The sequence below is a fragment of the Anser cygnoides genome, chromosome 11 (assembly GCF_040182565.1).
Source record: "Anser cygnoides isolate HZ-2024a breed goose chromosome 11, Taihu_goose_T2T_genome, whole genome shotgun sequence".
Classification (NCBI taxonomy): domain Eukaryota; kingdom Metazoa; phylum Chordata; class Aves; order Anseriformes; family Anatidae; genus Anser; species Anser cygnoides.
Genome location: NC_089883.1, coordinates 813,391 through 826,165, shown reverse-complemented (window position 1 = coordinate 826,165; position 12,775 = coordinate 813,391). Strand labels below are relative to the sequence as shown.

Sequence of the window (12,775 nt, the reverse complement as noted above, 5' to 3'; positions counted from 1 at the left end):
TCTATGTATTAACAGAAGAAATGAAAAAACTTAACAACTTTACTACAAAACCCACAAATTAGTTTGTGACTGAATAAGAAATAACATTTGTAAAGATAACTATGTAAATCATTATTTATAAATAATAAATCAAATACAAATAGCTTAAAAGTAGTCTAATGCTCGGAGTTTCCAGTAATCTGTTCATTTTCTTTATTCATTATATATATTCAAGAGCAGCTAAAACACATTTTTCAGACCTAGGAGGTCATTTTCAGCAAGGAATTCTATTATGCTACAGAGAACGAATGGCTAAGTTTTTTGGCCACAAGAGTGCAAAGTAAAGATGTCTGGGTTTATCTCATCACCAAGGCAGTAATTCAACCACTTCATTTTTCTCTCACCCTTAGACAAGCTGAGCATAAGCACAAAGAATCGGTTTAGTAAGACACAGTGCAATAAAGAAAACGTCAGAATCACTTTCTTCATCACATCTGTTAGGAAATAAGTTTGTTTGCCTACTAGAGGTATAACCACAATTATTTTTTTTTTACCTGACCAGTTGCTTTTTAGGGTCTAGTATGTTCAGTAACTTGTCTGCGTACACCTTCTTAGAAGCAGTAAAAAGAATGATCTATGGATTAAATGGAAAAAAAATATTTTAGATATAAATATGCAAATATAATTTAAAAATAAAATTCAAAAGATAACATCTAATTATTTTTACCTCATAAATCTGAGACATACGTTCCAGGAATTCTCGGAAGAATGGCCTTAACCGGACATAAACCTGAAGCAGAGATGCACTTTATTAAAAGATTCAAAATACTGCAGATATTGCCTGCATGGCTAAGTATCAGTTTGTAAAGATTAGGTCAACATGAGCATTATGAATACAGTAATCATTAAATACTAACTTCCAACAGAATAATAACTTGATTAAAACAAAATTAAGTTAGCTTGAAGCCTAAGCAGCTATAAATTAAAGCATAATATGGTAAAATTAGGCTTAACAATTTTACTGGAGAACTTGATGCAATTAGAAATTATTTAAATTATATTATTTAAAAATAAATACAATTATTTAAAATATAAAAGGTAGACAATCTCTCAAGTAAAATGCAACCAGTTGCTTTGACTAAACATTCAGAATCAGCTTTCACCAGCTGGGCAGCATCAGTTCGGTTACTAGATAATTTATGCCAGCATATAAATAATCTTCCTAATAACTTTATTCCACTAAGAATTACACATTGAATACGGGGGTGTCAGAAGTGATAAAAAAAAAAAAAACAAAAAGCCTTCATCTATTTCCAAAGCTCCATTAACTCACACACCGCCAGCACAGAACCGCACACATGTATCAATCATTTCCGGTAAAAAAAAAGCAGACTCCAGAGAAGAGCTACCAAGCTAGGAGGCTTCTGCATCTCTCTCGCCGATTTCACTCAAAGTACAAGACCTAGGCTCCCACGAAGCACCTATATAAATCTATACCTCCCTTCCAAAGGCCCAACGCCACCGCAGATGTGAGGGCACGTTGCGCACCGTTCTGTCCCTGTGGTACTTGTATTTGGAAGATGGCCCAGTGTGGTTTTTGGCACACGTTGGACTTGACCTTAACCAACAGTGAGGACACATTCTGAGGGGTGAAACGGTGGCCTTCTTCTCTGCTTTTTTTTTTTTTTTGATTCAGAGATTGCCCACATACAGAATAACACGGTTTTAAGAAAAGTTTTGATAAAACAGAAAAGGGAGCATACTGAACTTCTATCTAAACCAAGGTATTTTCAACTTTATCGATTTTTTAAGAGCCAGTTGGGAATAGGCTTAAACTTACTTTCGAATCAAAGTAAATCTCCACAAAGGATCTGTATTACTTTAACAGAATTGTATCAAATTTATATGTAGACACAACCAAATGACCAAAAGGAAAGAAAAAAGGAATGGGTTAAGTAAATTTCACATCATTAGCACATGCTGTGATAGATTTTAGTCCTTTAAAGGAAGTACATACTTCTAAAGCAATGAAAATATAATTATTTAGCTTAAAATCGAGTAAGGCTTTTATTGCATTTTTTGAGTGACTTTTATTGAGTGACCAGGTACTACAGTAACACCTAATTTTTCATTTTTTTCTATACTAGGAGCAGTAATCAAAATCCTGCAATCTCATCACGTCTGGGAAGAGCACCCCTGCTGCTAGCACACAAAGATACATCCGCCGGCTGTGCAGCTGAGGTCTGCTTCCCTTCTCGTTCTGGGTAACTCACCTTGTGAGGCAGTACGTAACCTGGCTATCGGGAACGGTTTGGAGAGACCACAGCCTGCGCTTGATGGGTTTTTGGACTCCATTTAGCCAAGATGGCACGGAGAAGCCAACTTTCTAAATACAGAGTTGACAGGCGCGACTTCACGCCATATGTCTCCTGACGGCACTAAAATCTCTGCGAAAATGACTTATCACTTAGCCATAATAAAGTAGTGAGGTTTTGCTCAAAGGCTAGATAAGGTATTTATCTTACCACAAAGACAAATGTAATGAATTAACTTGGAGCCTCGCGGTGACCCAATGCTAAATAACATCCAACTTGTCTGTGATTGTAAATTCAGTGCAAATTGTTCTTTCTATATACAGCAAGCATATAGCAGTGCCAGCATCCTCTTTAGTTGTAACCTTGAGTTTAAGGGAAACTAAGTTTTTCTTTGCAAATGCAAAGGGATTATTCTGCTCACGTGAAGCCTGTTCTCTGTTACAGAAGAAACAGATGTCATTTCAGAAAGTCTCTTAAACATCTCTTCTACAAACTCTCTTGGCAACCAAAGTACTAAACTAAGGTATCTGTTGGTATTCCAACTGCTAGTATAAAAACATTTGGTATACAATTTATTGTGTGGTGTTTTTTTGTTGTTGTTGTTGTTGTTGTTTTTAAGGCTGGATTGAATTAAATTGGTCACAACAGCCAGCTACACGATTTTAAAAATAACTCAATTGTATCAGAGAAAAGTTATGGTTGCTTGGGTTCCTCACTTGTGCATGCTTTTCCAGTTTGTTTAGTCTGTGGATAATTGCAGCATCTTTGTAATGTGTTCTATTTTAGATTACTGACATGTACTTACACGTGCGTATCTATCTTAACATAATATGTCTTAATATCTAAGAAGTTTATATATAAATGCGAACAAAAAGTCCAGGGAAAATTATTTCTTTTTAGATTATGTATTTCTAATTAGAACTTATACACACACACACAGGTAATGACATTGATGGCAGATTCACTGGACTTTTTTTAGTGTTTTGTGGCACTCTGGCACAGCATAAGGCAATGGCACCACTACACCCAGCTAGGATGAGCTGATGCAGAACTCTAGGTAGCCAGAGCAGAACAAAACACATCCAACATTTTCCATTTTCTCCCTCTCCCTCAGCTTCCCTCTCCCTTTGCATCTTCCCCCTTTTCTTCACTGTTATGCCAATGCTGCACATCCCCTTCCTTCTCCAGTCCAAAATTCACCATAATTCTGGCAAATAAACACCTTGTCTCTTTCCATCTTCAGCCTTATTTAATTCTTCCTACTTTTTTACTGCCTGATTTCCCTGTGCACACATCTAACTTCCCTCCATTTCTGATTCCTGCTCTCTGATGAGTAGACCTACCATGAAATCTAAGTTCTGAAAATACATATAGAAGCCTAGTAATATTTTTCACCATTTTTAATGACTGAACATTTGTGTGTCCACTGAGATGCACGATATCACCTACTTGAATGTGACTCACAGGCATAAATGCATAACATATATGAAAAGCCTCCTCAAAGGTTTTTTTCTTTTTTCCCAAAATGATCATCACATCCCATTATTTCAATGGCAACAAAAGTGACTCCAGGTGAGGACCGTCCCAAAACCAGACAGATCTGCCTGAACTGTGGCTGGCTACGGCTCTTCAAGGGGCGAAGTACGACTCCAGAGGTTCTCCTGAGCTACAGAAGTCTTCCTGACCTCAGACCGGATTTCTTTGTGGGTGCTGCCCAAGACACACTGAAGGCTTTCAGACCCAAAGCTTGATGGCTCTGCTGTTATTTCAGAGAAACAGACAGAGTGGAGTTCATTAGAAAGGAGAGCCAGAACCCAAAAGCATTGTTTGCCTCATTCCACTGCAGTAACAAAGTAAAGCACCTAGGTAGTCTTTGGCGACAGTAAGATGGAATATACGTAACACTATGTTCAATAACCTGCATATGACCTATGTAGTTCCGGAACATCTTTCAAGGATCAAAGATCAAAGTGAATTATTCTCTGAAAGATCAGTAAGGATATATTTCAGCTGAAGAACTGAGTGAAAACATCTGCCTTTTGTCGAAGGCCTGCTAGTGCGTGGAAGGTACCCTTTGAACGAACAGAGCGTGAGGGGATCTCACCCACCCAAAACAAAATACAGTGAAAACCGCTTTACCAAAGGAAAAAAAAAATCTTAAGATAAGCCACTTAATGTAAAGTGCTACAATAATACAAACAGTATAAAATCTAAGCCTACAGTTGAAAAGCCAAACATTTATTTTTATAGTCAGATGTAAGACAGTGCTTAACAGACACAGCATTTAAGCAAACTTCAGCTTTGCAAACACTGTATTTTTACTGAGTCCAAAACTTAAACACTGGTATAACTTAAGAGATTTTTCATCAAAGGAAACATAAACAAACAAATTCATCATCTCAAAAGCCTGAAGCAAGCACAACTATATCCATTTTAGAGATTAATTTTTTCTTTTTAAGCAGAAATCAGTGACTTCAAGTGACTCACCCAAAGGTTTATAAAACCCTTTATGCCAGTGCTGGAATTGCATAATTTTTTTTTTTACTCATATATTACGTTTTCTGCACACCTCAAGGTAAGTTGTAAGACATAACTTAAAAACAACCAAGCCCTTATTTTTAGAAACTTTTCTTAAAAACAGTCCACCGCTTAAAATCACTGAAGCAAACAGCAAAAGAGCTGAGTTCCTGGACCTGAAACTTGTTGCTTGACACGCAGACCAATGGAGTTTAGATATATGTTCTAACAGGCCTTCCAAAACCCAAGACAATCCGATTTTTACTGTTGAACTCGTAAACTTGTACTATTTTACTCTTTTTTACACCCTACAATTGCAAGTTCTGGAGCTTATTTTTGAGAAAGTACCTGGTTTATCATCACACTGTTAATGCAAGAGCACTGGCTTGATGCCTTTGGATGAGCAAGAAAACTGAAATGCTATGAACTCAGGTTCATGTTTGCAGTATTAGTCAATCTTACTGAGAGAAAAATAAGACATTCAGTCGGAAAATGAGCACAGAGCTAAGTTATACTCTTACAAACCAGTTAATAGATAAATAATTGTCTTTCTGGAAAACCCACATGAAAGTGGTAGATGTTTTGATACTAATGGAAAGTATCTTCAGAAATGTATCTTTCACATCAAGTATTGTTTTCATCTGGTTTATATATAGTAACTTGCTGACTTCTACTTGCTCAGACAGCTTAGTGTCTGCTTCTCTGTTACCAGCTGGAATGACTTCCAAAATGAAATATGGAGATACAAAATTAATACAGTACTATACCCAAGATGATCGTAAGCAAAAGAAACACATTGTAAAAGCTGATAAATAGCTACTTGTTGACTAAAAACCCTAAATAGAGTATGTAACATCAACTAATTTCTACTTTTATTTCAGGATATTATTTGTCTTTTTGTGTACTATACCCTATTTAAGCATGAATTTAATTGCATCTTTAAAATGTCTGTCTTGCTTATTACCTGTTACCTAGTAAGAGGCGAATGTTTTGTGAGTTGTCTAGTGTGATGTAAAACCAGATGAACAGAACGTAACGATCAGGAGAGTGCGCACACAGGCAGTGGCCAACTTTCTCAAACCTGCAAAAAACTAATGCTCCTTGGCAATTGCAGGCTAGACTCTACAGAGAGCTAAGACAAAACTTATCTAGGACCCGCTTGGTAATTTTACTGTATCAAAGGCTATATAGGCATGTGTACAATGCTGTTAAATAAGGATTTAGAAATACTGTAACTCACTCTTTCCATTGACTTCAATTTCCTAAAGGCAAAATTCTGGTTAAAGCTCAGCTACTCTCATTTAGACATACAATCACTAAAAGGACGACAGTTTAGACAGAAAATACTCAAAATCATACTGAGATCCCTTAAGAGAAGGAAGGAAAAAAAAGAAGCTTTAGTCTTCCTAATGCTGTTAGAAATGTCAAGAACCTCCAAAGAATTAATTCTAAGGCTCTTTCCAAGTTCAGCCTGGAGGAAACTGAGCATGGCCGTCACCAAATAAGAGATAAGAAACCCACGTTTAAAAATTATTTCAGCTTTTCAGATTCCAAGGGCTTTTATATGCAACAGTGAAGAAAAACATTTTTAAAATCAGGAAAAATACCTGGACAAGTGTCCTTTTAAGGTGCCTGATGACTGGCTCATTCTCCAAAGATACTAGAGTGGGATCCAATATCGTGCGAACTACATGGTGGGGAAGCTGTTGCTACTCCCAGGTACATCACACAAAAGGACCTGAGAACAACAGCCTGGGTCAGTGCAGCATCTTTTGGTAGTTGCTGGAAGAGAGTTCCTCTTTCCCATGCTTGTTCTTCAATGGTACGCCAATGTAAAACACACATAACTAACAGTACCTCCTAAAGCAGAACAAAAAACTAAATCTAGCAGTCTCCACAAGACAATCAAAATCACTCCAAGCACCAAGCAGACTCTCCCTGGGAGTAAAGAGGTAGAACTGGCACTGGTGGAGGGTACAGCAAGACTAATGATCTAGACAGAAGCTAGTTAACAGCAGGCTCAGAAGATGTCTTCTGTACAGAAAGAAATGATCAACCAACGTGAATTGGTTTTCCGTATGAAGGGAAGGAAGTTAACAGTCCATGAGAAGCTGCACTCGGAAATAATACTGACTAAACTTTCAGTGTTCCTGCCTCCACCTGCTGGCGAGGAGAAATGCTGCTGCTGAAGATTGCTGCTACGAAGATCATTTACACTTTCTTAGCAATGAATGTTTACAGTTTGAATCAGTGTCCGACATTACCACATTGTGGCAATAAACAGTGCTCCACAGTACTTCTAATGCAGGATAATCCACCTTGCAGTTTATAACCCAGATAGTTGTTAAATGCCAGGCAGTTATTTATCTCTTTAGACAAGATCATAACAAACATAAATGGGAAGAATTCATATGTTAAACAAAATAAAAAGGTACATATTCTTCTATGCATGCTAATTACCTGGTAAATGACATCTTGAAAAAGAACTGGAAAAGTGAGTGCAGCATCTTCTAATTCATTTAGACTACAGTGCACTAACGTTTCATCCTATTAAAAATTAAAAGATGGTATAAAAGTAAGAAAAAATGTGAAAAGAATGCTGAAAAGAGAAGTAGTTGTCTAGATTTTTATGTTCCTTTTAAGGTGGGTTTATTTAGTCTGGAAAATTTAGTTTTGTGCAAGCACTGTCAAAATTGCATAAGAGTTTTTGGAAGTAATTATACATTTCTTTATTCTTGCAGTTTTTGAAAAATTTCAATTAGAATTGTGTTCTAGGGGCATAATTGTAAGAAGACATTTTAATTTTGTAGGCTATACTGTCATTCAGTTCAAATCTGCATCTATCAATTTGAATCATCTATCCATTTTATATGACCACCAGAGGACCCGCCAACTGATATCGCTCATGGTAAAACAATGTTCCTGACATCATTAGCAGTGTCTGAAACCACTTTCAGAACAGAGTGACTTGATGAAATTATTCTAAACACAAATATATTTTCTATGAATATTTAAGAAAGTGGATTTGTGGCCTCTCTGAAGAAGAATGCTACAAGAATTAAAAGATTCATTCCTGGTCAATTTTGATGCAAGACATATGAAGCTAAATTTTCTTACTTAGTACATCTTGTTTTTCTCCGTTGGTTCTGGAAAACTTTATGGGGACAGATAACTCTTTGTTCAAGATGATAAAAAATTTAATGCTTTTTTTTTGGGAAACAATGTTAAGAATTCAAAAAATACAGCAAGTATTCTATTCTTGCCACTATTAAATTTACTTCTATGCAGACCATCTTCAAATAAAAGTATTACGAAAATTGTGTAACCTTCAGCAAGGTATTTTTATTTAGAGCACACATTACTAATTTCAGCAACAGACAAAACAAATCAAATGCTACATAGCTCTCCCCCTGATTTTGCTATGTATTTATAAAAGTACTTACCAAGTCTAGAACTAATGAGAATTCTGGTGTGCTTCTTGTTTTCAGTGGAAGAGCTGGCTTCCTGTTAAGTTGTTCTTCTGTTAATGGCGGAACGTGTTTGATGAAATAGTATCTGAAAAAAAAAATCAGATTTTGTTTTAGAAATGTGTTTGAATTATGCAACTGGCAATGTTGTAGCCCAACTAAATATTTTAAAATACATATTGTGTGTAAAGCCACACAAGAAATAAATAATTTAAACTGAAAAACAAACACTTCAACATATACTTATTTTTTAATTTAAGAGATTTTGGAATTCATTACTGTAATATAAAAAACATAGCAACTCAAATAACAATTCCTTAATCCAATACCCAACATGATCAATTCATATTTTAAGTACAAATATTACCACTTACGGATCAAAGACTTCCCAGTCTTCTTCATAGGTGGCTTCTGCATGAGCTGATGAGTAACCACTGTCCGGAGATACTGGTGCTAAAATTCAATGAAAATAACCAAAACAAAAATGAAACAAACAAAACAAAAACAACAACAATAAATAAATAAATAAAAACAACACAAAAGCTAGTCTTATTAGTGCAGTTTTTAAAAGTGAAAATTTGCATTTTATACACAAGTGCCTCAAACAACCGTGAAAAACAGCAGGACTCTGCTAGTCCTCGTATTTCACCTGAAATACCCCGCATGGCTTCTCACAAATTTTCCTGAGGGCTCAATGTCACATCATCCTACAGAACTTCTTGATCTGGCCAAATGAAAGTGCCCGTGTCACAGAGCAAGGCACCCATACAACATTTGGTGATATGAACTACCTGGATGCACGTTCCAGACACACGACCAGCTCCTACCCATCATTTGCTACGGTATTTGTGTCAAAGGAGAAACACCTATGTATATATGAGGATTGAGGTAACTAAAAAATTTGATGCAGGCCCTCCGCAGAGAGTTGATCGTGAATTTTATAGATATGGAATATCCATATATATGGAATTTTTGTCCAAAACTGTGTATGTTGAGTTTTTCCAAAGAAAATGTGGAAAATTAATATAGGATGTTTATGTTCTTATTCATCTCAACATGTTATTTTAGTACACGATAATAAAATGCCGCAAATTTCTCTATTGTGATCAGCAAGTCTAGGGGATGCATTTTTAATGTATGTGTGTGTGTGGGGGGGGTTAAACAGTAATAAAAATGCCTTTCTTCTTCGATGTCTGTTTTCATTTGAAGAAATGTCATGAAGTCAACTAAGTTACAACGGAAATAAATGAGACTTGCAAAAGCTGTGTCTCTGGTGCATAAAAAAGTTTTGCTCGTTGAAATAAAAATCAGTATAAATGCTGTTTGCATGTTTCAAGCAAACATGAAACATTAATTTATACAAAATGGGGGTGCTAGAATTTCCCTAGGAGTAGTAACTATCTACAGCTTCAGGACTTGAGTAAAAGGCAAGCACACATTTCTTACCTGTAAGTGGTGGCAGGTCACGATCGTTTGTTTCCTCTACTTCTTCTAAACCATTGTTAACAGCAGATCTGACCTGCACTGCTTGGCTAGTATAAGCTGCTCCATTGGTTGATGTTGCAGTGCTTGTAGTAATCTCATCTACCTGTTCCATATCAAGCTGTTTGACTATTTCTTCAGCTTCAACAGCTTGTCCTGGAGAATCTGATCCTGACGTTCCTGAATCAAGATTTCAGTACACTAGTAGTCATTATCTTTAGACTGAGGTACCTAACAGAATACTGACTGTCATCATTAAACTCCAAAAAATATGTTACAGAATAACCAAAGGAGGCTGTATCTGAATCACGTTACAAAAATAAGAACCGAAAGAATAATAATGCTTACCATTTTTATTTGCTGGTGAAAAAAAGTTGAAGACAGGAGAAAATATGGTCCCCAGTAACGTAGTTCGTGGGGGACTGCCAGTGGTAGGATTATCTTCTAATTTCCCATTTTGCTTTACATGTTGGTTTGTCATTTCGTAACTTCCAGCTTCTGTAAAAGAAAAGTTATGACGTATAATACCATGCTTCTGTTTTTCACAGTAGACCCTCTCTTTTATTGTTATTATTTTCACTGTAGGAAAGATCCCTCCTGCTCCCTGACTTTCCTTAGTTGGCAAAAGCAATTAGCCTAAATAGTTCCTTAAAAAATAAAAACAGGTAGCAATTTAGCAACAACATAAAAACGAAATGCCAACTTTCAACACCATCTTAAGCTGCAGAATTTCGAATTAGGAAGCAATAATTGCTTATAAGAAATATGCTATAGATTAACAGATAATAGAAGTTTTAGTCCTTTAAATGTGCTTGATGACAGAAGACAAAGATGCTGCGCACCCTTCACAACAAATAAGATGTCAGTGTCAGAGGGACTCCACTAGATGGAAACAAGAGAAAGTGTCAGTGGAACTCCAGTGGCTGAATCTCTGAACTTCACAAGATCAAGTCCATGCTTCACTATACTCCCCGTATACGTGTATGTATACACACAAACACACACTCATAAATACAATTAGGAAGTAAAATAATTCTTAGTTGTTATCACAGATAAAAAAGAACACAGAATTAAGTAACTCTTAGTATTACAACAACATACCACATAACAATTAAAGGTTTTCTATAAATGTGCATCTAAAGCATATCCTAAAACTAAAAACTGCTGTCTCATGGGTGAGATCCAAGACATAATTCTGAGACTGAAATGAAAGAAGTTATTTACTCTACAGTAACAAGTCTTTGAGCTGTCTGTCCATATGGAAGTAAGCAAATGCATTTTGTGCACATGAGCTGAGAACCTTTTTGTCAGCTGAGCCTGATGGAGCTCACAAGCACTTCACACTTCCTGTCGCTTTTACATAAAACGTAGGGTGTGCCAGCTGCAGCTTAGTGCTTTCACTAATACCGAGTGTCTTCACTAAGAACTTGATATTGCTGTAACAGTCAAATGCGTTCAGTATGCTGTGTGCAAACCTCAGACAACTTTAATCAGGTAAATGGTTCCCTTTCATCTTTAAGCATTGTCTGCATGCACCACACTCAGTCAGTGCATACCTATTATCTCTCCAGGACACAAAAAAAACTAACCAACAGTAGCAAATACTCCTAAAATCATCTTACGCAGACATCTGACAACAACCAAACAGGTAATTCTCTCACACTGTAAACCTTCCATCGTTGAAGTCCCTCATTTGGAGCTCCACCCTGTACTTAGCTACTGATTTTAAAAACCTTGTCGGAATATGAAATCTTTCAGACCTCTGCCTCGCTGACAAACTTGGCAGAAATCAGACAACGGATTCAAAAGTTATTGGGAGAAAGAAGGAACACTGACAGGCAACACAAACACATGAAGTCTCGTTTCCTTAGGAAAAGGAGTCTAAAAACGTGTTTTTTTAAGTCAGATCTGGAACCACAGCTGACACTAAGTTTCATTGAATATTTTATCTAACAGGATGTATCTCAGTGTGTCACTATTACAGATACCGAAAAAAAAACAATTTTCACGATGAGGTGGTCAAACATTGGAACAGGGGCCCACAGAGGTTGTAGAATCTCCATCCTTTGAGATATTTGGAACTTGACTGGACGAGCCTCTGAGCAGCCTGATCCAACCTCAAAAAGTCAGCTTCCTCTTCAAGCTGGATTCACCTTGCTGGGAGAGGAACAGGAGGACTGCCCAGATGGCTTATAGAGGTCCCTACCGACCTAATTTTTTCCATGATTCTATGTCAGAACCCTGTCTGTATGTTTGACAAGTGCTTTCGATATCTAAGGAACCCAGGTTAGCTCCACAAATGTCATGAATTGGGAAGCCATATTTCACTTCTTGTGAGAAAATGGGAGAAGAACTAAATCAAATTCTCATTACTGGCTCTTCTTTTCTTTTAGAAAAAAATACTTAAATTAGTTCCAAAATAGCTGGTCATTATCACATAATGAAATTGTTCTTACTGAGATAAAACATTCTCTCTCAGACACATCCATTGTAACTTGTGCTTACAGTCCTGGAAATATTTTATCAGTACTATTAGTTCAGCCTTGCTAACACTGAAGTCAATCACAAAACTCTTAATAACCTCCACCTGGAGAAATGTCCTTTATTAGTTAACAGCTGGAAGACTACTGAATCACCGTTCAACTGTAATAGCGTATGATTAGAATATTTACAAACCTCCATTCACTTGACTTTTCCGTCTTACTCGAGAGATCTGTTTATTAGGCTTTTCTCCTGTTTGAGGTGTGGATGTAATCAAGTTGTTATCTATATCACGTTCAATTCTACTTCTTTTTGCAGGATTTTCTCTTTCTTCCTTAAAACAGAAAAGGGGGAAAAAAGAAACATACTGAGTAGTGCCTCTTTTCTCTGCTGAATGCCACCAGAAAATGTTAGCTGTTAGGGAAAGTTCCCCAAAAGGTCCATTTATTGTTCCACTTCCAGATGCAGAATATACACCATGTATCTGGCCAGCCGGAATTTTAAACTCATCCAAACTGACACAACCCAAGGTAA

At 36.6% G+C, this 12,775-nt stretch overlaps 1 protein-coding gene across 2 annotated transcripts in view; it reads right to left on the bottom strand.

The window, feature by feature from the left end:
• Window positions 1-12,775, bottom strand: part of CTDSPL2 (CTD small phosphatase like 2) — a 44,086-nt gene that overhangs the window by 8,916 nt on the left and 22,395 nt on the right. For both annotated transcript variants that reach the window (XM_067003847.1, XM_048046314.2), the window contains 8 exons: window positions 12,437-12,575; window positions 10,109-10,258; window positions 9,725-9,940; window positions 8,653-8,731; window positions 8,255-8,366; window positions 7,272-7,358; window positions 707-769; window positions 534-613 (listed from right to left, as the gene is read on the bottom strand). In XM_067003847.1, coding sequence (XP_066859948.1) covers window positions 534-613; window positions 707-769; window positions 7,272-7,358; window positions 8,255-8,366; window positions 8,653-8,731; window positions 9,725-9,940; window positions 10,109-10,258; window positions 12,437-12,575 — 926 coding nt within the window. The remainder of the gene's footprint in view (window positions 1-533; window positions 614-706; window positions 770-7,271; window positions 7,359-8,254; window positions 8,367-8,652; window positions 8,732-9,724; window positions 9,941-10,108; window positions 10,259-12,436; window positions 12,576-12,775) is intronic.